At 40.3% G+C, this 25,116-nt stretch overlaps 1 protein-coding gene across 12 annotated transcripts; it reads right to left on the bottom strand.

Moving 5' to 3' along the window:
• Positions 1-411: 411 nt before the first annotated feature.
• ppfibp1b (PPFIA binding protein 1b) lies at positions 412-24,982 on the bottom strand. Of its 12 annotated transcripts, none has more exons than XM_076885674.1 (28): positions 24,766-24,982; positions 18,943-19,024; positions 17,356-17,561; positions 16,409-16,498; positions 15,387-15,500; positions 14,915-15,046; positions 14,071-14,163; positions 11,412-11,504; positions 10,622-10,739; positions 10,479-10,523; positions 9,012-9,073; positions 8,507-8,591; positions 8,031-8,230; positions 7,557-7,654; positions 6,672-6,732; positions 6,270-6,444; positions 5,823-5,855; positions 5,123-5,264; positions 4,913-5,044; positions 4,567-4,717; positions 4,327-4,438; positions 4,118-4,206; positions 2,847-2,969; positions 2,615-2,740; positions 2,340-2,528; positions 1,601-1,765; positions 1,441-1,506; positions 412-1,357 (listed from the first exon to the last, which is right to left on the bottom strand). In XM_076885674.1, the coding sequence occupies exons 2-28, from the start codon at positions 19,004-19,006 to the stop codon at positions 1,274-1,276; spliced, it is 3,048 nt and encodes a 1,015-aa protein (XP_076741789.1). In that variant the 5' UTR covers positions 19,007-19,024; positions 24,766-24,982; the 3' UTR covers positions 412-1,273. The 12 variants fall into 12 exon arrangements, with proteins under 12 accessions (XP_076741789.1, XP_076741790.1, XP_076741791.1 ...); XM_076885675.1 differs by having other exon boundaries at positions 6,270-6,441; XM_076885676.1 differs by having other exon boundaries at positions 6,672-6,729.
• Between the last annotated feature and the right edge of the window lie 134 nt (positions 24,983-25,116).

Here is a 25,116-nt window from a genome sequence, read left to right as displayed (position 1 = left end):
CTCAGCAGCATTCAGATTCTGTGCCACCTCACAGCGATAAACAATTAATGTCAGGCCTGGATGCTGTAAAGGGTAAACTCCAGAACCGAGTGCTAAAGGGAAACAACCATTCTCCGTCTCTTTGTGACAATAGAATTGAGGCTCAATAAATAAAAGTCTTTGTGGAGGATTTAATTGTTGAACAAAACACAGAAATCCTGATTACAGAGCAGCAATTTCCTAATGTTGTAAACCTGCTCAACATTTGGCAATAAAACCCTTTCTGATTCTGAGTTGTGTAGAGCACATTTTGTCATCTCCAATTATCGGTCAACATTATCGACCAACATTAGAGAGTTCTTGCGTCCCCGACGCTTGAAAAAAATCTGACATTGTGACAGGTGTGGATTTAATTTCTTCAAAGAAAACAAACATATTTAAATTACTTTATTGATTTATTAATTGCATAAGTGTACAAAAAGGACATCTTTTCAGGGAAGGTGGAGAGCTGCAGAGGGCATTATCGCTTTGAGAAAACCAGACGTTTCCTTGCAGCACAACATTTCCCCAGAAATAACTGCAGGTTTCCATTAAAAATCCTTTTTTGGTAAAAACAATGATGAGTTCTTATATGACTGTGTTGCAGTTTCAAAACATGCAGCGAGATTCTTGCTTTATACTGTATATGCACATTTGTAAATGTATAAGTGACAGAATAATATTTAAAGACTGTTCTCATTTCTTTAGCAGGGTTCAGTTGTGTAGAAAACATAGCAGCTGTTTGAGGGTTTTTTTCTTTATAACTTCAAAATGGAAACAGTCTCAACACATCACTTCTAGTCCAACTCTTTCTTCTAGCATTGCCACAGTCAAAAGGCAATTTAAAAGTCATATATTAAATCTATATAGGCATTTTCTAGATGTTTTTTATTTTTTGCTGGTTTTCACTTCAGTTAAAACAGGAAGGTACCCGAATAGAACACAGAAATAATATCTCCAGAAACCAGCTGGCAGGCAAACAGTGGTGTTATCCTACATGTTCCCTCTGACATCAGTCGGGAGTAATGAAGACTAAGTTCAGGAGTGAAAGTGGCCTCTGGACCGAAGGCTTCAACATTTAAAAATCAACTAGAAAGACACGACGCTAATACTTTTGGCTCTTCTTTGAATGTAACACTAAAAATGAGGAAAATGTGGGAGCATTCTTGTTTTTTTGTTGAGACGTGTGTGTGCAAGTGGAGAGGGTTGGCACAGAGTTTCATTCACAGCAGGATCAGGTCTGATGCTGACAGCCTCATGCGTTGGAGTCGTCGTCGGTTACGCTGGGGTTCGGAGAATTGGAGATCTCTTTGAAGAGTTCGTCGTCTTTCAGCATGCTCTGGTAAATGAGAGAAAAGCATTAAGTTTACTATCAGAAGCCGTGGAAACAATAATCAGTGAGTAATTGTTCCTGGTTCTCACCGTCAGATTCTGAATGCCCTCAGAGAAAGCACCAATCTGTCTCACGGTTCCCTCAGAGTCCTCCATCTGTGAGCAGAAAGCAATAGAGCACAAATTTAATATGACTTTTTTTTTTTTTAAATTAAGCAAATCATTAATGAATGCTGAAGAATATGCTCACCTGTTCTAGCCGGTCGAGGTCATCTTCATAGATTTGGAGCTCGAAGCCTTTTTGGAAGCTCCGACCCTTTGGCATCTCCACGTCCATCGGACACACATACTCCTCGTTCTCTTCCTGCTTTTTCTTCCTCAGACTGCCAAAATTACCGAATGATAGTTTCTTTGGCTAGTGTGAACCAGAGAGAGGACAGGTAAGTACTACATACATTCGCACAGGAACGCACACATACCAACCTCTGATTTAGAAAAAACACAAAAAGGTCATCATATTTGATCAGTGAGTTTTTGAGACCTCTGCATCATCAGTGTCATTTTTCCTCCTGGAATAAATTGCACAATAAAATTTTAAGTAATATGTTGCACAAAAATGCCAGATGGAGCAAAAAGGATACGAACTAAAAATCATATGCAAACTGATATAAACTGATATCACAAGATTTAAACAAAACAAACAAAAACTTTGTTGAATTTTCTGGCAATGATTTTATGGTTACAAGGTTTTGATGCCAGTTTTAGTGACTTAAAATTCCTTTAAATTAATGTGTAGGCACATTTAATTTCCATGAGAAACTAAACTTTAATACCACTTTGTCAAATCAAATCTCTCAACTTGTTACCCATTTAAAGAGAATACACAGGAAAAAGCATTTCCAACATATTTTCCTTGTAAGTACTCGGAGAAGTAATTGTAGTACTTGTAGTAAGAGAGGACGGTCTGTCTGTGGGAACTCGTGCTTTACCTTGACCTTAGTGGTTGCAGTAAGCAAAGTGTAGTCTGGGTTTTCGAGACACTCCTGTTTGAGCTGCTGGGCCTCTGAACCAATGAGCAGGTTGAAATGTGTGGCAAGGTGGCGCCGCAGCAGAGTCTTGTTGGGGGGGATGTTCAGCAGCAAAGCCATCGTCTCCACATTGAACCGTGGCTCCAGAACCTGAGCGGGAATTTGGTGTATTAGGAGCGGACACAACCCAGGACAGCGTCTGCTCTTCCAGGGAAATTAGCAACTAACTCTCTCACCATCAGGCCCCCATGGACGCCGCTGCCTCTCAGGTTGGGAGCATATTCAGCGAGATCCACAGACCTCAGCCACTCCATCACCCTGTGGTTGGTCCACTGGGAAATCTCTGCCGGTGAAATGTTGTTCTACAGACACAAAGTACAAACCACAAGCACAGTGTGTTCACACATAGCTATGAGTATGTAAAGTCAGTGGGCCGAGCAGCAGAACAGGCTGTTAAAGCGAGCACACCTCGTCTGACGGCCGGCGACGGAGGCAGTTAGGCTCATAGTTGTTGAGTCGGAGGACTTGAATAGCTCTCTTGATGCTGAGGTGATGCAGAACGCTGCCCACCTTCAGGGAAAGCAGGTCATCCTGTTGGACAAAAAAAGATATCAGTGATTTGCTCTAAGATTGACTAAACTGTGATTGTTATCCTTAAAAACACAAGACATCAGAGCTTAAAGAGGATCAGAGAGCCAGTGCTGAAATACAAATACCTGAGAGGGTGAATCTGGGATTAGAGAGGAAACTTTATTTTTATCATGCCAGGTCACTTCTGACTGATACATCAGAGCTAACTCATGCTGCACATCTTACCTGTTCCTGTGAAACATTGTTTGAAATAACAGATCAGCGCTTTCTAAGAGCAGAGCATACCAACCAATCAGTTCTCTGGGAGAATAATTAAAATAGATGCCATGAAGTTCAGTTAACACACTGTAAAGGGGGTCTTACTACCTTTCCCAGAGCACTGAGGCGCTATTTGCTGTAAATGTTCTTTACTTAAGGCCAAGGTTATGGAAGCTCCTCAAACTTCTGAGAAAATAACTGAAAATTGAGAAACTAACTTGAAATTTGAAGTTGTTAACTTGAATTTTTGACTTACCAATGGCAAAGATTACGCTTTTTTCAACACCAGGATTAAAGAGTGAGACTAAAATTGTGCCATAAGAAGAGGGTACATTTAAGAATGAGTATTAAAGCTTACTTACCTTGAGGGAGCACCATGAGGGCCAAGTGAGAAAATGCACAAACCAAACATTTTTAGTTTGCGTCTGCACTGTTCTTTTCAGAAGTTGACTACATTTTGTATGGACATTTTTCCTTTTCAAGCTTTTAATTATTTGGCTGTTAAATGTTGTGAAACGAGCTGTTGTTTGTGAACGTAAGGAGGGTTTAGTCCGCTGTGAGGCAAAACAGAAGAGTTGGAAGAGAAATTCTCTTGGTCTTTTTTTCCATAACGTGATATGAAAAGAAATGTATGTATGCAAAGAAGTATTGTTGCTATTGACCTCTCCATCCACTGGTGTAAGTGCTCAGGGTCTATGTAAAATAAATTAGACTTCTTTAATCCTCCTAATAAAAACATATTCCTGGTTTATTAAACTTGCTTTGTAGTGAGGCTTCCATCACCACTGGAGCTCTGTGCAGTAACACTAACATGAGGTGACACTAGAGTCATCAGCCCAGCTTATCCACAGGGTCTGTGAGGGGAGTGAATGTCTCCTATCGGCACTCACCACAGTCATGTAGTGCAGCATGCGACCGTCCACTCTTCCCTCATCAAACTGGGTCTTATACTGAGGCAGGCCGATGTCATCCAGCCATCCTGAGAAGAGGCAGAGAGAATTACATCAATTATTAACTCGAGTAGAACATCAAGTAAAACATCACAAACATAAAAAACTGACCAACCGACTCATATCTTCAACTAGCAGCTGGTACTTACTTGTCACCCAGTTGTAGTCCAGCTTTCCCTTATTGTCCTCCTCCTCTGAGCCGAGGGCCTGAAGAGCCAGCTGGAGCTTCTTTCTGTGCAGCGGGTGTTTGATGCCCAGCTCCTAAACATCCACAAGTTTGGATTAAACATACAACATTCCCCAGTTACTACACAGGAAGTTGAGGGCAGGAATACTTTGCTTTTCTTCCAGTGTTGGTAAACTTATTAAATTCTTCTGCTTCATCGCACCCTCTCCAGGTCCAGCTGCGAGGCCTGTAGCAGCGTCTGTCCAGAGGAGATCCACGCGCGAGCCATGTTTACATAAAGACCAAGACCCTGCTCCTGCAGCCAGTCGCACACCTGATCCTTCGGCCAGCGTGCAAAGGGAGCGTCTACGTCACTACACAAGAAAAGAGAAGAGTCAACAATGAAATAGGCATGCAGACACGCCCCTGTGGACGTAGATCAGTTGTAGTACATGCACTTGTTACATCTTTATTATTCAAACAAACACTACATTCACTGTACAACACAGATTCAAAACAAGGAAACCACATTGTGACTTTCATTATTCATGCTGAATGCACTGACTCACTTGTTGACCCTTTGAAGATCACGAGACCAACCCAGTCTGGGTCCTGCTGTGGCACGCACTCCTCCTCGCTTGAACTCACCCTCTGGTAGATTGTCATCCAAGTTAAATGTGGTAGACTGGCTCCTTTTTAACCTGAACAATAAGACATTAAAGTTAAATACTTAAAAAAAGAACACTCAGAGGGAGGATGTTTACAGGTTTTCTACTCACTTCCCAAAGAGCTTTTTTATTCCTTTGGATTTTTTTCTGCTTTCTGGAGTAGTGGGGAGCGTGTGTGTGCTGTCACTGTTATTCGACCTCTGTGGCAGCCCTGCCAGATCGAGATGGTCCGTACCCTGTCGTTCTGTTTCAGCTGTGCAAACAAATGCCAGCAGATCAGCATCAGCATCATGAGGATAAGGCAGACAGAGCTGCTGCACAGGGTCAGTGCAAAGAGCCAGAATACACTGAGACAGGCACATGAGGACTCCGGAGAGGTCACTGTGAGCAAAGCGATACGCTCTCTAGAATGGCATGCATGCAGACACTGTTCACTGCCTGAGAAAAGGATTGTTACTTTGTTTTAGATTTAGTTGGAAGGTCTTTGAGAGCCGTTTAAATTATTTTATCGAATAATCTGGATCTCAGCACAGCTTTGTGCTCGGGGAAAGCTTTAAAAGAAACAAAGGAGTGTAGGCAAAAACATGCAGGAACATGGCAAAATCTACGTACACTACAGCACACTCAACATACACAGGTACAGAAGTTTGTGCAACAAAGAACAGAGACAAAGTACTGGAGCTATTAAACTAAAAAAAGATGTCAGTGAAGTGAATGGATGAGATCAGAAATTGCAGACAGAAATATTCAGCAGTTTGCTTTCTCTGGACAACTAGTGCAACTCTACCGTGACTTGTGATCTATACTGTACCTAGCATAGGCGCACTCGCACTCCTGCTGCGGTCTTCATGTGTTACAAAGAGCACAACACACAGGACAGGGTCCAACAGAAAAGAACAAGAGGCCAGAAATTATGAGTGAAATAATAATGGGATTGGGGAGATGGGATGCAGATATACAAGTGTACAACACACACACACACACACACACACACACACACACACACACACAAAAAAAATATAAAAAGCACATAGACAGGACGAAGGACAAACACCAGCCCAGAAACACAGTTCCATAATTAAACTGGGACCACAGCCTGTGGGCTGTAAATTATGGTCTTGGTCCATAGTGTACTCCATGGGTGTGTCTTGGGGGGGAGAAAAAATGTGAAGAAACTCTCACCATGTAGTGGGTTAAAAGCTGAACAAAGCACATTTCCACTAACTCCATGATCTCAAATCATTCCGTTTGCACTCACCAAGGCTTGGACTACTGGTCGTCTTCTTGCCTCCGCGGATCTTGAAGAAACCTTTTCCAAAAGACGACCGAGCCTTTCTCGAGCCAAAGGGATCGTCCTCTACGGTGGCAGGTAAGGTGGCTGAAGGATTTATGGGTGGCTTTTCACTGATGCTACCGATCTCCTCACTTGTCTTCTGAGAGTACAAAAACATTGCTTGTATACAGATTCTGTACTTCCATATACTAAATGCCAGAAAAACTAAAATGAAAGACAATTCAAATGTGAAAGGAAAAAAATGGGTAAGGCTGGAAAAAGCAGTTTGAGGTAAATTAGTGGGGGAGAAAAAAAAAAAAAAAAAAAAAAAATCACAATAGACAGAATCAGTCTTCAGTTTTTAGCCAACGTCATTTCTGCCCATACCTGCTCAGTTTTGCTCCCATCCAGGTGATCCTGAGTCACAGTCTTTGTGTTCTCTTGACTGCTGAAAGCACAACGCAAATCACTTTAAACATTATACTTTACTTAGCAGTGCGAGTCTACAGGACATTATTAACCACACGTAGATACTTCCCGACACACCATCTGCAGGAAATGGACAAAACATGTGTCAGGACTACAGCAGCATCTGTCAAGTGAATGGTTTAGTCGATCCTAATATGTTATGTCTTTATACTTCTGTACTAACAAGCATGCAAACATGCATTCACAATAAAATAAATAATACTAAGGAGATGACCAATCCTTAACAATAATCACACTCCTTTCTCCTTCCTTGAATGCACAATACCATGTCTTATACTTATTAAATGCTCCATTGTGTTCATTTTGCAGTGGAGTGTGACAGGAAATTAGATGAGAACAAGCACTCAGTGACACGTCAAACACGTGGTGCAACGCCACATGGACTGCCCCGGATCATTTAAATATATACGCACATTAAACAGCATGCTTCACTGCTCTTACCACAATTTACAGTGTAAATTTACACTTTATTTATAGCGTAAATTGCAGTGAGAGCTTCCAATACTCTGAGATTTTAATGTGAAAATATGTAATTCCTGGCAAGTTACAGCATTGTAATATAAATACAAGACACATGCAGGCAGAATGAGCACCATTTCACTGTGTTTGTCAGTGAAGAATATGAAAGAGATTCCACTAGGATTGGTGGTTTTCCATGTTTGGATTTGCTGTTTGTTTGGTTCTTTGGTGTCTAGTGTTCTCCGGTTATTTGTTTTTTAATTTGTAAATTAAAAATATTGTTAAAATAAAAACAAAGTCATGTATAACACATAAAATCTTTACCTTTCTGCATCTGCCGGTTCAGATTCTGACACTCTCTCTGGATCAGACGGGCTGGGTGAAGGCGAGGGCTCTTCACTTAGTCTACTGGGGCTTTCCATCTGAGTCGGGGTCAGAAAGACAAAAGAAGATTTAAATGCAATAAAACTGTGACTTAAAAACTCTACAGAGTCCCTGAGAACAGTCTAAATCTGCATACAGAGATCTGACAAAAGATGTTATTCAACTAATTGGTTGTCCAGCTCTTCAACACTCATTTCCAAAGGAGTGAAATTAATGTGAAGTTTTTGTGAGAGTGAGTGTTTTACTGAGCACTTTAGAGTTTAATGATATGTGAAGTCGCTCCAGGGGAGGAAAAACCGTAAAAGTAAAATTAAAAATATCTCATGTTCTCTGCTATTTAAATAGTGATACCATGGGTGCCAGTTTAGCTTAGTGGGTGAACAGGCAACCGCATGCCACATGACTGAGACGCACCGACCAAGTTTGAGACCGACCCGTGGCCCTTTGCAGCATCTCCTCTCCCTCTCCACAAACCTCATCTGGGCTTTTCCCTCTCAGTTGTTCAGCATCTGTGCCTTCTTGTTTTTCTGACTCCACAGACGGAGAGCTAGCTGGGACTGTGGTGCATCCATCACCAGAACTCTCAATGTGCTCATTATCGTTTGTCTTTGTTTCTGTAATGGACCAAAATATAAAATCAAATTATTTAACACATGATCCTGTTTACAAGATGTAGGAAGTAGGTCAAAAGTTTTCACACACAAGACTATACAAACAACAAGGGGAAAAGGCAAGCAACCCAGGGATAGATGAAGGGTCTGTGTGGCAGCTAAAGCTTAAAATGCATTATTTTAGCACATCATTAATGTCAGTTTTTAAATCCTGTGAATCAAATTTTATGTAAATTTGTCAAAATACTTAAATTTTTAGATTGTAAGTCTGAGTCTAACCTTTCTTTCCCTGCACGGACATCACCATGTCTTGAACTTTCTTGTACCGCAGCAGTGACTGTTTCAGTTCTTCAATTTTACGATCCTGCAAAGGAAAAGGTAAAGAAAAAGAAAAATGAGGTCAGTTTTTCCCCCCCAGAGCAGCTTTGGGTAGCTGGGATGTGATACAAGGTGAATCCTAGTTCATAGGTGTCAAACTCTGTGGGCCAAACCAAATTTGGCCCACATTTGGCCCACGAAGCCATACCAAATTACTATTAGAGCTGGCTTACTGGTATTATACAGCTAATATATATATTGTTTAGTATTAAGCTTTGCTTGTTCCATATTCAGTTTTTCAGCAAAACTTGTTTGAGTCCGTAAGAAAAGATTCATTCTTATATCTGGAGGAAGATTTTTTTTTTTCAATAAATATTAATGTTAGCCCGCGACTTTGTTCCAGTTTTGAATTTTGGCCCACTGTGTATTTGAGTTTGACACCCCTGTCCTAGTTGGTCACATGTACCTTTTCTTCATTTGCTGCCATCAAAGACTCCACTGCCTTCTTCATCCTCTGGACTTCCACATCTAGAGAGGGAGAAAAAGATTACTGAAAGAGTTCCTGGTGTGAAGTCTGAGGGTGTTAAAATGTGAGGATATGTAAAATTTAACATACAGGATGCAACATTACAGGCTGTCAGTCCAGCAACATCACGGCCACACTGCTTTTTAGAAACCAAACGTACACACAGTGTTGGTGTGAGCGGGTGTTTCACATGTTAACCTTTGCTCAAACATTTCCACTTTTCAACACACTGATACACACTCTGTTAGCGGTCCCTTTCAGTGCTTGTGTATTTTGGCATACCTCAGCCTTTTCTACCAGTTTCCCTTCTTTCTTCACAGCCACCCTTTCACCTAGAACATTTCTGATACTTCAGAAAACAGATGGATGAACAGAACTTTTTTTGTCCTCCACTTGTTCAGTTTCCTCATTTTTCTTTTTAAGTTCACACTGCAAATTATGCTTATATCTCTCAAACTGTTATTGTTGGCAGTGAAACAAAAGGCCAAAACTTTGAAATAAATCTACTCAAGGATGACTACAAAGAAAATCCTTCTTCTGGAGTGAACCTAATAGAAAAGCTGCAGAATGACCTCAAGAAACTCATTCATACTGAAACATTTTGAGAATCTGGCTGAGCAGAAGCAGTCCTAAGGATAAACTGTCAAAAAAAACCCATGCCTGTTAAACATTACACTGGTCTGGTCTACAGCTACAAATGTTTATTCAAGGTTACTTCTACCCAAGAAAAGTTTGACTAGTTATTAAACTCGGGGGCCTCGCTTATTTTTCCTCACCTGCACTGTAAATGTTTAAAAGGTATGCTCAAGACATGAAGGTAGCTTGTGTTTTTGCTTTAGTCAATAGGATTCTTAAAATGGACACTTGTAATTTGTACTTCAATATAGAGAATCATGGAGAGTGTGTGCTGTGCATGAAAAATGAAACTGTTCTATACAGATGAATGTAGAGTATAGTATATATAACTGATGGGAAAGTGGACATTTATTAAGACAGCTGTACATGAAAGATACTGAAAAGCACAACAGCAGGACAGGTTAGCAGGGTGCGCACACACGCACACACAGGTTGCTGGTGAAGAGAGGTAGGTGATTAACGTTGGAAGACATGAGTCAGAAGGTGGAGTAAGCAGTCTGAATGGTCACAACAAACAGTTCATTCTTCATTCCTGCTAAAAAACACAAGGCAAACTGTTCTCGTTGCTGTTGTAGCCGGGCATTAAAAATCAGTGACAAGATTCGTGCCATTAAAAAAAAAAAAGTTGAGGTGTGGCGCGCTGTGGTCGGGTACTAGCACTGGAACTGGTTATAATGGACAAGCAGAGTTCAGATGGCTCATGCTCGTTCATGCAAATAGGGGTGGAGGTGAGTGCAATAATAAAATCACAGACATAAAAACCCCCCTTACGTTTTTCTTTCAGCCTCTTTCTAAGAGTTTCATCTGGATGAGAGACTAAACAGGACAAAAAATTATAAAGTAAAAACTTGCTCCAAATAAACATCAGGAATGTTGATCTTCAGCGAGGCGTGTGATCTGTCTGGTTTCCCCACCTCTGTCTGTGGGCTCTGCACCGTTCAAGCCGATGGCCTTGAAGCCCGTCTCGTCCTGCAGTCTCCTCATCTCTCCGTCTTTGCCCTCCAGCTGCCGCCTCAGTATGGCTAGCTCCTCCTGTTCACCAGGGGACAACAGTGAGAAGATTTTACCACCTCCCCCACTCCCAGTCCAAACAAACCACAATACAGGGGTTCACAGAGGATGACATGGCACACAGGCTGCAGGAGGGTAACGAGTATGAGGAGGGTGATAAGCACTGATCTCTGGAAGTGTTTGGATATTATTAAATATGCAAGCCATTTCCAAAAAGAAAACACCAACATGTTTAAATGACCAAAGCAGGAGTCAAGCACAGAGATATATCTTGTACATGTTATAATAGAGTGGATTAAAAAAAAAAGGAAATGAGTGGGACAATTGTAGAGAGGGACAGGAAAGAAGAACTCTGCCAACTCAACAAAAGCCCAGAATTAAAGCATACTTGTGGTTTAAAAATTAGCATTTGCTAAAATTGGTGCCTAGTAAATGCAGACTTAAGGAAGTGGTGTTTCTGATTGCACTTGACTTAACCATGCATTATAGCAAAATGCAGTGATGCGTGGTTAAGTAAATTATTTGCAAAAATACATACATTTTTGAGCGTGAAAACAGAATCTAACCAGATTTAATCGTTTTATGCCTCAAAAATTAAAAAAGAAGAAGAAGAAGAAGAAGAGGTGCCAAAGGGAGAGGTCAAAAAACCATAATCATACAGCAAGCACAACAGTCATCCTGGGAAAAGCCGACCTTCATCGCCTGGAGTTTGTGCTCTTTCCTCTGTTTCTCATACTGCATCTGGCCCATTTTGATTTTCAGGCTAGAAAGCTTGGCCATTAGTAACTAGCAGTAAAGAGACAAGCCACGGAAAGAAGAAGAAAACAGAAATGGGAAGGAGAGAAGATAAAAAGAGATCAAGAAATGTTGAATATCTAAATTTCCAGGAAAATGACCACTAAAGCAGATTAAAAGTAGGCGCCGCAACAAACAACAAAACCCCCAAACAACACGCAGTTACTACATGCAGTTCAAGAAGCATAAGATAGAAAACATCCAAAGCAATCATCTGGAAAATTCTAGTAAGCAGAGTCACTCCTTCACCTTTTCTAACTTCAGCATATAAAAGGGTGGTGGCAGTCTGATAGTCAGCTGGCCTTCACCTAGTTTAGTTTAGCTTTTTGTGTTCTTGGTTAACTTCTCTTTTCAAACTGTAAAACAAACAATTTTCTTGTCTGTGTTGTAACAATTAAGGGTCCATTTGATATTTGAACTTGTTTCATTTTGCAACCAAAACCTAAATTCACAGCATTCAAACAGCCACGAGAATCTCTGAATGAGAAGGAAAAAAAATCCTAAAAAACATGAAGAAATCTCAGATGTTGTTAATGGAATTGGATTAAGAAGCAAAAGGGTGACAAACTCTTTGTGACCAGGAGAGAGGGGAAAAAAACCAAACAAAAAACAAAAACATGGTGGTTAGTAACCCCCCAGCCTCTGACTGACCACCTTCAAAGCAATTGCATCAGTTACCTGGCAGAAGGCAACTATACTCCAAATAACTGCAGTCCTTCTCAGACAATTTGGTAAAGGTTTGTCAATATGTCATCTAATTCATAACACCCCTTTACACTGCAATCAATCAGAGTCACTGTTCCAGTGAGTGCAAATCATCTACGATGAGCCTTTTTGCAATAGAGGACTCAAGTCAATGGTTGCATTGTGGTTATATCCCACATAAAAAGGAAGGCTGCTGACCACCAATGTCATTTTGAAGAAGCTAAATCACCATCCTGCAGCAGTGTGGCACCATTTGTGGAGGAACTATGAAATTTCTGTTTCAAATTTATGATGTTCTGGCTGGACCCTGAATATAAATAAATTTTTTGATGTAAAATTCTGTGTACGTAGACAGCAACAGATTGGCCACATATGTCAACAGATTTGCAATTTTTGCAGATTAATCACAAACACATTGCAAGTACAAAACAATTTCAAAAAGTCAGAACTCCTATGGACAGAAAGTCCATAGGAGGTGTAGAAGTGGCAGAAGCTTTTCGCTTCAGTGGTCTCAGAATCTCCTCTCTGCTTTTCAAAGATGATGTGATTAAGCTGGCTTTATCAGATGATGGCCTCCAGCTCACACTAGAGCAGTTTGGAGCAGAGTGTGAAGCAGTGGGAATGAGAAGCAGCACTTCCAAATCTGAGGCCATTGTCCTCAGGCGGAAAAGGGTGGAATGCCCACTCCGGGTCAGGGATGAATTCCTGCCCCAAAGGGGGAGTTTAAGTATCTCGGGGTCTTGTTCACGAGGAAGGAGAGAATTGAGTGGGAGATCGACAGATAGATTGGTGCTCTGGGTGCAGTGACACGGATGCTGTGCGGGTCCATCGTGGTGAAGAGAGAGCTGAGCATGAATGTAAAGCTCTCAATTTACCTATGGTCACAAGCTTTGGGTAGTGACTGAAAGAACGAGATCGCAGATACAAGGGGCAGAAAAATTAGCTTTTACTGAGTGGCTGGCCTCTTCTTAGAGATAAGGTGAGGAGTTCAGCCATCCGGGAGACACTTAGATTAGAGCCGCTGCGCCTCCATGTTGAAAGGAGCCAGTTGAGGTGGCTTGGGCATCTTACTAGGATCTCTCTTGGGCGCCTCCTGGGTGAGCCATCCGCCACCTGGAGGAGGTCCCAGGGCAGATGCAGGACATGCTGGAGACATATCTCTCAGCTGGCCTGGCAACACCTTGGTATTTCCCTGAAAAGGCTGGAGGAGTTAGCCAGGGAGAGGGAGGTCTGGGCTTCTCTGCTTAGGCTGCTGCTCCAATAGTGTAACAGAGCCCCGGATAAACGAAAGAAAACATATAGATGGATGAATAGATTGCATTCAGTTTCCCCCCTCCCCTTCAGATTTTACACAGCATCTGAACTTTTTAGGAATTGGGGTTGTAAATGCCAACTCAACCTCATTTCAATTTAAAACCGACACTGTATTATCACCATTTTGATCCATCAAAGCCGCTCTGCAAATGCCAACTGACTGTGACTGATTACAGTCCTCGTCCACATCTGCAAAGGAACCATTTCCAAGGCAACAAGATCCCAAGCTCATTGCATAGTTGCAAAAATTCTGGCTGTGCTGTGGTCTCAAACCACTGCTTTCCCTACTGTGACTACAGCATAATACTATACAAATAGCAGCTGAAATGGTTGCATGAATAACTTTATCCAGGTAACAAGAGATGTACAGATATTATATATTTTTTAAAGGGCATAAAAGAACAAAAGAACAGCCGTTAAGTATTGACTTTAAACAGAATGGTGGATTTTGGCTGTTTAAAAAAAAAAAAAAAAAAAAAGGGTAAAACTAGTCTTTAAGATACATAAACAGCCAGTAAAGTGCTCTGGGATGACTCACCTTAGTGGATTTAAGTTTCTTTTCATACTGTAGTTTTTCAGTCTCCAGTTCAGTCAGTCTGTACCGCAGCTCATTAATTTCAAGAATCAAATCCTGACAAAAGAAAAAAAAAAAAAAAAAAAAAAAAAAAAAAAAAAAAAAAAAAAAAAAAAGAACAGGTCACACCTTAAATACTGAAGGATAATTTTTGTCCTCTAGATAAAATTTTAACTCTAAGATTCCAAAATGAAATTTAAGTGAATAATTTTAACATCTCATTAACTGCTCCCATCTTGCAAATGTGACTTGTATCAGCACAAAGTTCTATAAAGTGACTACAAATGCATTTGAAAGCAGCAAATCAGTGCTTCCAAGCAGCAGCAGTGATAAAATGAGAGGAAGCTGCTTGTAGAAAAGAAGTGATTTATGTGCTGTGAGGCGGAACACAGACAGCAGCTTTTTGTTCCAGCGGGGTGGAAGAGATGGCCGCGCTGCTACAACAAGACCATGACGTGTTTGAAAGCTTTCCAGACATTCTGCTCAGTCTATCTGGGAAGCAGAGACCTTCCCATCTCTAGTAAACAAATGACTGACAACATCTTTATAAAAATCTTGTCTAATAAAGTAACAAAAAAAAAATCCAATTAATATTACAATAATGTGGGTATACCGTCAATGGCTAGTTTAGCAAACACTAACAACAAGAAATAAAAATGACTTTGAGACTGATAATAAGACGGGATCCTCTCTCCCCCAGGTTTAAGACAAAATAAATGAGTGTTTCATTATTGTTGAGTCTGTGTGTGTCTGTGTGTGTTAAGTGAGATAGAAAAGAAACATTCAGAAACAAAGAGGATTAGTTCACCTCACTGTCCCTAAATCCGTCATCAAAGTCAAGCCTCTCGTTTTTCATACTGTTGAGTTTCAGCTTAAGGTTGGACACTTCAGACATAAGCTCAAGCTTCTGAGTCTCCAGAGCAGTTCTACACAGAAGCTCCTGTAATAGCAAACAAACAATCTGTGTAAACAACACTGGTAGTACAGGCATTATTGTGTAAAAGTGGAGACACAAAAAAGTCATCTGCAAAACCTCAATGATTAACAGTTTTAACAAGACGCCCCTGTTACACCCACTTATAAACTTAGCACAGCAGTGCACACAGTAGATGTTTACTTGACAGGAGGGCGTGAACTCAGCTCTTCCAGTTGAGAGTCAGTACCACCCAAACACATCTGCACCATATGTCCATTTGCACCTTTCACTACTGGGGGGCTTTGGTTTGGGAATAGCCTTCCCGTCCTCAGAGTGTAAGACAAACACACAAACACACACAGACCTGTTGCAGCATCTCCTCTGTGGCGTTGAGCTTCTCCCTGTGCTCATCCAAACACAAGTCCAGATCACGAATCTTCTCCCCCTGAGCCTCAACCTGGTCTGTCAGTACACTCACCTGCATGAACACAAGGTAACACATTTTAGAAAGGACAGCAAAGCCTGATATTAAACAAACCAAGGGCCAAGTTATTAAAGAACATGATGAGCCAAAGTTATCCGTTCCACTCTTTGTACTATTATAGATTTTTAAGAGTTTTAAGTCAGAAGAGAAATCTCTCTTAGTGCGTCAGGGGTGGCGGCAGCTGTAGAATCATGCAATCAACATATACAGATACCCTGCTCCTAAAAACATTGAGGGCGAGAACTAAACAAATCTGATCACAGTTCAAGTGCAATAAAACTTTTGCATGTGGGGCACAAACACAAGCAAGCTTTGAAACCTCCAGTTAGGTTTTACAATGTTTCAGTTCCTTTCCAGATCCTGGAGAGTCCACCCGTAGCTGGATAAATTATACAAACACTGACTAATAATTACATTAGTAACCATTTGCCACCCCAGGGAAATTCATTAAAAATCAACAAACAAAAATGAATTCAATAATAAAACATTATGTGAACTATTATTCAGAAATTCACAGTTTCTTGAAGTTTTCAGAGCTGCAGCAGATTTATTGAGTTTGTTAAGGACGTCAGGCTTTGCTCCATTTTCACCTTTTAACTCTGTGTTGGTTTAAGTATTTTCTTAAGTAAAACAATATTTATCAGTAAGTGTTTTTTGTGTGTCAAACCCCTGACCTAATTTTTAGAGCTTCAAGCATTCTTTCAATGCTTGATGTTGCTAGGTTACAAAAATGATTTCTCCCCCGCCATTGTTTACAGTGTTGATAATACAAGTCCTGCCCCTTCTTGTTTTTGACTGGTCGATGAGAGGGACAAGTAACATTAATGAGCTTCACAGGAGTTTTACAGAAAATAGACGGTGGAGGAGATGGTAAAATTATGGAATTACTGCTAGGCAGGTACCTGAAGCACAAGAGACTCCTTATCACTCTCTAGTCGTGAAAGCCTCTCCTGGTAATGGTCACCTCCACCCAATGAAATGTGTCCGTTAGACTGGGGAGAGAAAAATAAATTATTAGAAGAACTCTACTGAGCCATTTGCAAGGGTATGATAATGTATTCCTACGCTTTAAAGACAAAACCTCAAGTCTTTGATGTCTACTAATGTTCTCAGCTGAAATTCAAAGTGCCTGAGCAGCTACACCACTTCACCCAGCACAAATAAAACCTTACATGGTTGAAATGGAGAGCTCACATTCAGACTGCTGTACACAGAGTGGGTTACAGCATTACACAAAAACTCTCACTGGCCTGCAGCCAGTCACTGCTCTGATTCCCAAGAAGTCTGTGCGTTTCTTGCTGCATGCACATCAACTGTGACACCAACACAGCTAATCCATCTTGGATTCCATGGGAACTCAGCAGAACAGGACAATTGTTCTGCGTTTTTTCGCTTCGCAAACAAGCCATTTGTGGACTTGGATACAAGACTGTTTGGCCACACTGTTCTGTATTAATACAGCTTTAATTTGGCACACGCAACAATCAGAATCAAACCAGCTGTGCTACAGTTTGTTTGAAGGACTTCATGCCCAGCCATCACAGGAGAAACTCCTTCCATGATTTTTTTTTATTATTAGTCCTTTATTTATCCAAGTAAAAAAATCTCATTGAGATTAAAAATCTCATTTCCAAGCGAGACCTGGCAAGATTACACAACTTGCACTGATTTCAAAAACAGAAAATGCAACACGAGCGCTACAACGGTTTACCCTGAGGCTACACTTTTCTGGATGGCAGAAGAGCAAAAAGTGGTCTGTTTGCTTCAATTTCTAAAGACCTGCTAATAAACTTTATCTCTTTCCATGAATCCAACTGATATTTCTAACATCCACAAGTAAGGGTCTTACCATGTGACCGTGGAGCCACTCAACAAGGCTGTCAGCTGTGGAGTCGGGGATCTGGCATCGTAGACTCTCCCTTTCCTCCGAGTCCATCAACTCTAGGACACTTCTTAGGTCTTCCAAAAGGTGAAGCGCTCGCAAACTACCCATAAAAGGTGACGTAGGCGACTGGCAGTCAAACAAACCATTGGAGTAGTCTATAGCTTTGGAACCTGAGACAAAAGAATCACAACAGGAATAAATATGAGGATAAAATTAGTCCAGAGACAGACTGCAGTGTCATCTTATGCTGCATGTGATGTTTGTTGACAAGCTTTAGTGAGTAAAAGTTCTCATCTGCTAGATTACAGAGGACATCAATCATTTTGTGGCTCAGGCACTAACAGTAATTGAAGAGCACAATATAATTTTCCAAAATGTTGGGATGCTGTGTAAAATGTAATCACATTATTTAAAGCCAACACTGAATACACAATTTATAAAAAATGCTGAAACGGAATAACTGTCAAAGTGTATGTTTAAAAAAAAAAAGTTATTTCATAAAGGTTGGAACAGGCATGTTTACCACTGTGTTGCATCACCTCTTTTTCTAGCAACATTTTAAGCCTTCTGATGAGGACAAAAGGCTGGCAAAGTCACAAATGTTCCATCCTTACAACAGGTTGGGCTCTCTTTGACAGATTTTCTGGACCCTCCTTATAGACCTTTGCTACTTTAATTAAAGTAGAATCTGGTTTGGCATAATCTTGCTAACATAATCAAAGATCTTAAAGACATTGTCTGGATGGCAGAATACATTACAATTAAGCTGCAGCATCAATAGCACCTTTACAGAATTGCATGTTACCCATGTCACAAGCACTAATACACCCCATCACATCAATACTGATTGATCAGACTAAAGAACTTTTTTTTTTCTCTCGACTTTTCACCAGTTCATGTCAAATGATGTCATGCCAAGTCATTTGTGTTAAATTAGTGATAACATGAATGACTTCCTGAGATTTGTTTTTATTCAGAATTTAGACAGTGACACCACCTTTTGGAAATACAGTTGTGCACACTATAGGTATCACATTTCTAAAAATTATAACACCGCACTATCTGGGCATAGACCCACTGCGGGGGGAAGGGATATGGAGAGAAATGTAATGCATATAGGTGACTGGATGAGATTTATATAGGTAAAAAAAATAAATAAATAAATAAAAAAGGACCCCCCCCCCAAAAAAAAAAAGTTTAATGATGCTATCAGATTGACCTTTTTCACTTGGATTCTTTTATTGTTAAATACGTGGGGTGGGGCATTAACTTTTCCCAGCTTTTAAAAGGGGTAGAAAAAGTTTAAGAACCACTGGTTTAGAGTTACACAGACTCAAAGTGCAAAGAATAAAGGCTAGATAGAGCACAAGATATCACATGACAGCTTGAATGTCAGCTGTGCAACAAGCCATAACAAGACACCAGATAAGGGCTTATCAATGTTGACTCAACCTGGAAGACCCGCAGAGACTTTTGTTGCTTTAGGCTTTCACGAGTACTAAAAGTCATGGTAAAATATTGCGCTGATGCTTTTTAATGGGAGAGGTTTACCTGCTATAATTCCATCCATCTGCTCAAGAGCAGCAGCCAACATGTCGCTGGCATCAGACATCATCTTCAGTCACTGACAAACCTATAAAGACCAATAAAACCAGTTTAAAGGGTTAGCCCCAAAACACAGTAAATGTTTTAAAACTATTTTTTAAACTACAGTTCAGTTCACATTTCAACTTACAGGTTACAGATTTTTTTATTTTTTCAAACATGCCTGCTCATGAACATAAAAGAAACTTATTGTTATGCATTTCCAGTTCACTGTTGAACAGGATGATTTTTTTAAATGTTACAGCTTTAACCAGGCATACATTTTTAAAAACTTGTTTAAGCCACAAAAAACAAAACGAAACAAAATAAAATTTCCTGATTAGCAGAGGCAAATCAAAATTGTGAGATACCCAGTTGGGATAATGATTACAAATTGTGACTTATGGATGGCAGCAAAGTGGCAGAAACTTCGCGCACTGTGGTGCTGGAAGATAAAAATTGTGTTTTGCTAAGAATTTTGATCTGATGTTATGCATATTTTGATATGCCAGTTGTTTCTGTCACAGCTAACCACATTCATTTTTCACAACTTAAAAAAAAAAAATAAATGAAAATTTTTTTTTTTTTTTTAAACTGCAGCCAAATCACTTTTACACATGCGTTGTGTTATGAGGAGGCGGCTAAATCTGATAACACACTGCCTGCTTGGATCAAGGCCTTCTCTGGTTTTTTTAAGAAGTAATTTTGTGTATCATTAAACATTAATTCAGCTGCAATACTGTTGGGTTTCTTTGAGCCATGAGTTTCGAGTCTTTAACAGCTGGTAAAACAACATAATTCTGAGTAGGGTTTGACTGTATAAAAATAAGTCAGTTTTTGCATGGTTATATGATAGCAAGGCATCTCTGGCAGCTTAAAAAAACAAGACAAAAAACAAACAAAATCAGGTGATTTGTTGAGTTTCTTTAACTTCCTGTTGTTTAACTCTGTGCTGAAGAGTTCTCATGTATATTTTCTAAAACTAATGAATGCCACACATAATATTAAATTAAACCAATATCTAAAACACTGGTGTTCTGAATGTCCTATCAAGAGGACAGTGGGAACTTTGTTTGGATTGAAATAAAGATGCATTTTCGTGTCCCAGTCTTGGAGATTTGCCCAAATAACACAGCAGTCCCTTTCTCCTCTGATGTTCGAAAGACCCTGCTGTATATTTGTACATGTTTAAGCATGCAAATAGAGATGTTCATGTGCACACAAACATCCACTGACACCTCTTCCTTTATTCAGCTACCTTCAATCCTGGGAGTGCCCAGCACTGGGACGTTCCACCAGTTTCAGACTTTATGGAAACCACCCACAGACTGAGCACTGTTATTTAAGCATTTCTGTGGTCACAGTTTCCATTATGTGTAAAAGAAGCATGTACTAAAACACAAGACTCGACACAACACACAGCAGACTGAGAGGAGATGAGCACCCAGCATGCCACTGGTCCACAGTAAAGTGCTGGGTGGTTTCCAACAGTAAAATCCTGAGTGTGTAAAAATGCTTCTCTCAGTAACAACAGTAGCTGCTTACTACACATTTTGCAAAAGACCTGACATTTAGAAAAGGCAGGGCAGAATTCGAGCATTTTACAATGTTTCCATGGAAGGACGAGGGCTGGTATACAAATATTTCTGCACATATATCCATAAATATTTCATGCCTGTGTGTGTAGACACTCCTAAAAAGCAATTGCAACCCCTTTAGGAACCCTGCAAGGGATGACCTTTGAATGGTTGTCAGCTAAAATCTAAACTAAACTGACTAATTGATTAATTATACAAATCATGCTAGTTTATATAAGAATTTGGTTTGCTAATAAGCAGCACAAATTCAAAAGTCAATATAATTTAGAAGCTATAACTAAGAAACAGTTGCCATAATATCAGCTACAGTAGTGTGCAGGGGTACTAATGTACATTTATTTTAATTACACTCTCTTGTTAACACAATTATAACATCAGAGCCATCTTTGGATCCTTGGTTAACATCCTTGCAAGCTTTGTTTCGGCTGCTGTTCATAGCAGTGCATGGTTAAGCTGCTCAATTAACACTTTGACAAAGTTGGATTTCACTCACTTTGCTTTTGCAGGCAGAAAAGCAGTTTAGAAATTAATAAATTAGAACAGCTTTTCAATATTTTAGTCATTAAAAACAGAAAAGTAAAATCTCAGATGTTAAGAGTCTGCTGATAATGTGAATGCTGTTAGCATCATGATGTGAAACCGGAAACAATGGGACAACATCTGCCCATATCTACTGCCAGTGCCGAGTGCTCCCTTAACAGTTTCTGACGCTTGAATCCTCATCTCAGGGATATGATAACCAACAAAGGATTGAGTGGACTGATGAACATCTATCATTCAGCTGATGCCAGTTTACAAAGAGTTCTGCGAAGAGCCAATAAAAATTACCTGCAAACTGGTGGTAAAAAAATGAATAAAAAAATAAAAAAATAAAGTTATTGTCTAATCTGACTGTTTGTGTACTGCAGCAGCTTGGCTCGCTCTTTGAGCTTGTTTTTATGAAGTTCTCTGGGCTAAAGCAAATATAGATGAAATTATTTTATTATACGGAAATGTTTACCTGGCTGCTGGTCTGCTGTTTGATTCCAGGCTCATTACAGTTTTATGGGCATGTGTGCTATTGGTGAGGTTTGTGCAACTTGAGAAAAGAAAAAGGACATCCTGCCAGCACTGCTTGAAATGCATAAACTACAAACAGATTGAGGGAAGGCTTTTATTGTGGCGATATCTCAGCATTTCACAGCAGCCAGCACAGAGTTTGGATCATGATGAGACAAAACTGGAATCCAGACCTGCAGGGCATCCCCTTCAAAAGCCTGAGTCAGCTTTTCTATCACAGCAGAAAAGCAAATATGGGTTAGCACATGGCCTTTAGCAAACATACTTCAAACAGCAGCTCAAGACCAGACATGCTGCTCTGAAACCTGCTAATAAGTGCAAACAGCCTTCTGAGCACTTCCACAGCTTCATCCTGGATGTAGGATGGACACAGCAAAAAGAATTCCTAATTACAGGGACATGCACTCTTTCCTCAAGTCCCAGGAAGCCTCCATGTTGCTTTAGTTATGTGTAAACATAAGATGGTTGTCTAGAAAGCAGCCAAGGTAACAGTCTGTCCCGTTTTTTTTAAAGCTCTGGGACAAGTGATTGTTTTGAATTACAAAATAAGTGTTCATTAAATGTCATAATTTTCCACATTTGAAAGAGACAGGTACATATTATATATGACAAACTGTAACAAAGCCTTATAAACCTAGATTTATAAGGCACTTTTCCTTTATGATGCATGTTAAGCATCTGTCCAAGACTGCCATCAAAGGAGACATCTCAAAATTCCCAATGAGCAAGCATCGCTCTCAAACAGAGTCCCTCTGTCTGCCTGTCTATACGCACCACTTACACCAGCCATAAGACAAAACAGAGAGCTCTATTGTTCATCATAGTGGTTTGTTTTGACTGAGCTGCATAAGCACACAAAGGCTGGGAGGGAGGGGGAAAAAAAACGGCATTGCAATGCTACAGTTGACACCTGCCTGCATACTCTTTTCAGACTAAAAAGAGCCTCAAAAGTAAACTGAAAGAACATGCAAAAGCAGCTTTGCCCCTTGGTGAAATCAGCCATGTAATTCACAGAGACATGCAGAGAACAATGAATACAGGAGGGAGAGTGGACCACTATAATTGCTTTTCAAATCCTGCAGCTCAGGTCCCTTTAGGCAACATAAACCTACTTCACTGGGTGCTCCCCTAAGAGCTCCGGTACTCGTGGTATAGAAAGAAAATAAAGAATATCTTAATTCCTGAGTTACACGTGACCAGCGAACTATGTTTCAGCACATGCAGCGGCAGCACACAACAAAACAGAAGCCTCTGGCTCATTTTCTTTCACAGATAGTTGCATGTGCCTGTAAAAACTGATAGCAGTCTGTACTGAGATGAATAGCTGTCATGTTAGAAAAGACTAGAAAAGACAAACCAGGCCAAAAATCACACCACAGTTTGTTTTACTTAGTCTGTTTTTATCCAAGTTACGTGGCAATTTCCGTGGACATGACAGCGTAGGCCCACATAATAACACTTTATATGTTTTGACTCATGCAGGCCTTGACTCATTCTTCACCTTTACACAGTTTTTCTATGACAAAAGCCAAACTCCTTTTCTACCACAGACAGAAAACAGTATATTTAGCACAAAATAAGGAATCAACTCACTGCTTTTAATTTAGAAATCAGAAGAGTATCTAAGATATTTATCATACACAAGAGGCAAAAGAAATTCCCAATGTTTTTCCTGAATAAAAGTGGGGTTTTATTGATGTTGCTTTACTTAGCCATAGGCAGTAAACTCCTGTGCCTGCAGGGATTTGGTGTATGTGTGGACACATTTAGAGTATTCATCAGCTACCTGCAGGAATAACCTGCAGCTATTTCCAACATGGCTGAATACCTGGATGCCTGTCTTTACTTTTATACCTCCCGGCAAGAGGTTTGAAAAGTGGACAGGGAATTTTCCTCCATCTTTAGACTGGCTGGAAATAAAATCATGAAAAACCTTAATGGTATTCAAGCAATTAGTGATGTAGCAATGTAAACACAGCTTCCAAAAGGTGGAAATGTAGTTTTTAAGATAAAGTGTTTCATGTGAGAAGGGCTTCCAAGAGCGTTTCCTGCCTGCATGTATGTGCACAGTCGTGGCAGAAGTTCATTTGTGTTGGATGGAATCACACATTCTTTTCGTATTACTCAAATGCACAACTTGTGTCTTAACTTGACTAAGAAGTCCTTCATCTTCATGCACATGCAATGAAATGCAACACTGAATAATATACATGCCATACAGAAGATTGGTTATGCTGCTGCGAACAACAGTAGGCTTGTTTTTTGGGGAATTTTCCTTAATATAAACTCCTTGCATTTCCTTTTTTGGCTGCAATGCGGTGAAGACAGGAAGATGCTGAAAAGTGACCCCTGGGAGTGTGTGAATAACAAAGAGCGAAGACCTAAACTGCTTTCAATTAGCATTAAAAAGGGGATTAAGTTAGTAAATCAATGAATTCAAGGAAAAGCACCCAAAATTACTGTTGGCAACATCTGGTTTCCAGACAAGTGTGCTGCTTTCAAGAGCTTTTTTAAAGAAACAAAAAGGCCAAACTATAACACAACAACTGATTACGTTTTACGTCTCTTAGAGGAACTCCAGAAAGTCTACTTCACATTCGGGGGCAGTTCACGATCACTACTAAAGCTAAATCCCACTAATTCAGCACCTAGGGCAAGGCAAATGAAGCCAAATGAATGTTACTTTAGATACAGATAAAAACACAGAGGGGGAAAGAGGGTAAGAGCAGCCTCAGGCGATGGAAAACAATGGCACAGTGCAGAGATTAGATATGTGGCAGGTCATAAACAGACTTCTTCCAGTTAGCTTCTGTTACATATTTAACGTAAAGCTGAAACATTAACGTTTTGTCTACAGTCGGGTATTTAGGACACTTTGCGTCATTCGTTTCTTACAGTGTTAACGAGTCAGATTTCACTAACACGAGTCAGATTTCACTAACCAGACAAAACCTAACAGCTCGGGGACCTGCTGGTTATAAAAAGTTAGAAAAGTGACCATAAAACGGTAGCTTTGTGAGCCATGCGCGCGCATCTGCGCGAGCCTCAACGGCGGCAGCTTGTTCGGACTAAACGGTAACTTTAGCAGACTACAACAATAAATCACAGCTGTAGCCTCAAGAAGGACGCGTACCCAAACTCTTCTCGAAGAATTTCAGCGCTTCCGTAGTTTCGTCTTCTCGTTTTTTCTGAGAAAAATCCACAAAACTTGTGTTCTGAACTTCTCCGTGCCCACCAGTACGACCCTGCCGTCCGTGCACATCGCTACGCCATGATGTCGAAGTGACAGGGTCGCTGAAAAACTTTGCATGTCATGGCTGAAAAATCCCACCCCTGCTACAGGCTTGGATTGGCCTGGAATTTAAATGGGAGTCCTGGTGCGTTCACTGTAACGTGCCTAACATAGGAGCTGTGAGATTCAGTCATCTCCGGTACGGGAAATGATTCAGAGAAACCAGAAACTGTTTGAAAAAAACAAAACAAA

Source organism: Maylandia zebra, linkage group LG7, assembly GCF_041146795.1.
Source record: "Maylandia zebra isolate NMK-2024a linkage group LG7, Mzebra_GT3a, whole genome shotgun sequence".
Lineage (NCBI taxonomy): Eukaryota > Metazoa > Chordata > Actinopteri > Cichliformes > Cichlidae > Maylandia > Maylandia zebra.
This window is presented reverse-complemented; position numbering and strand designations above follow the sequence as displayed.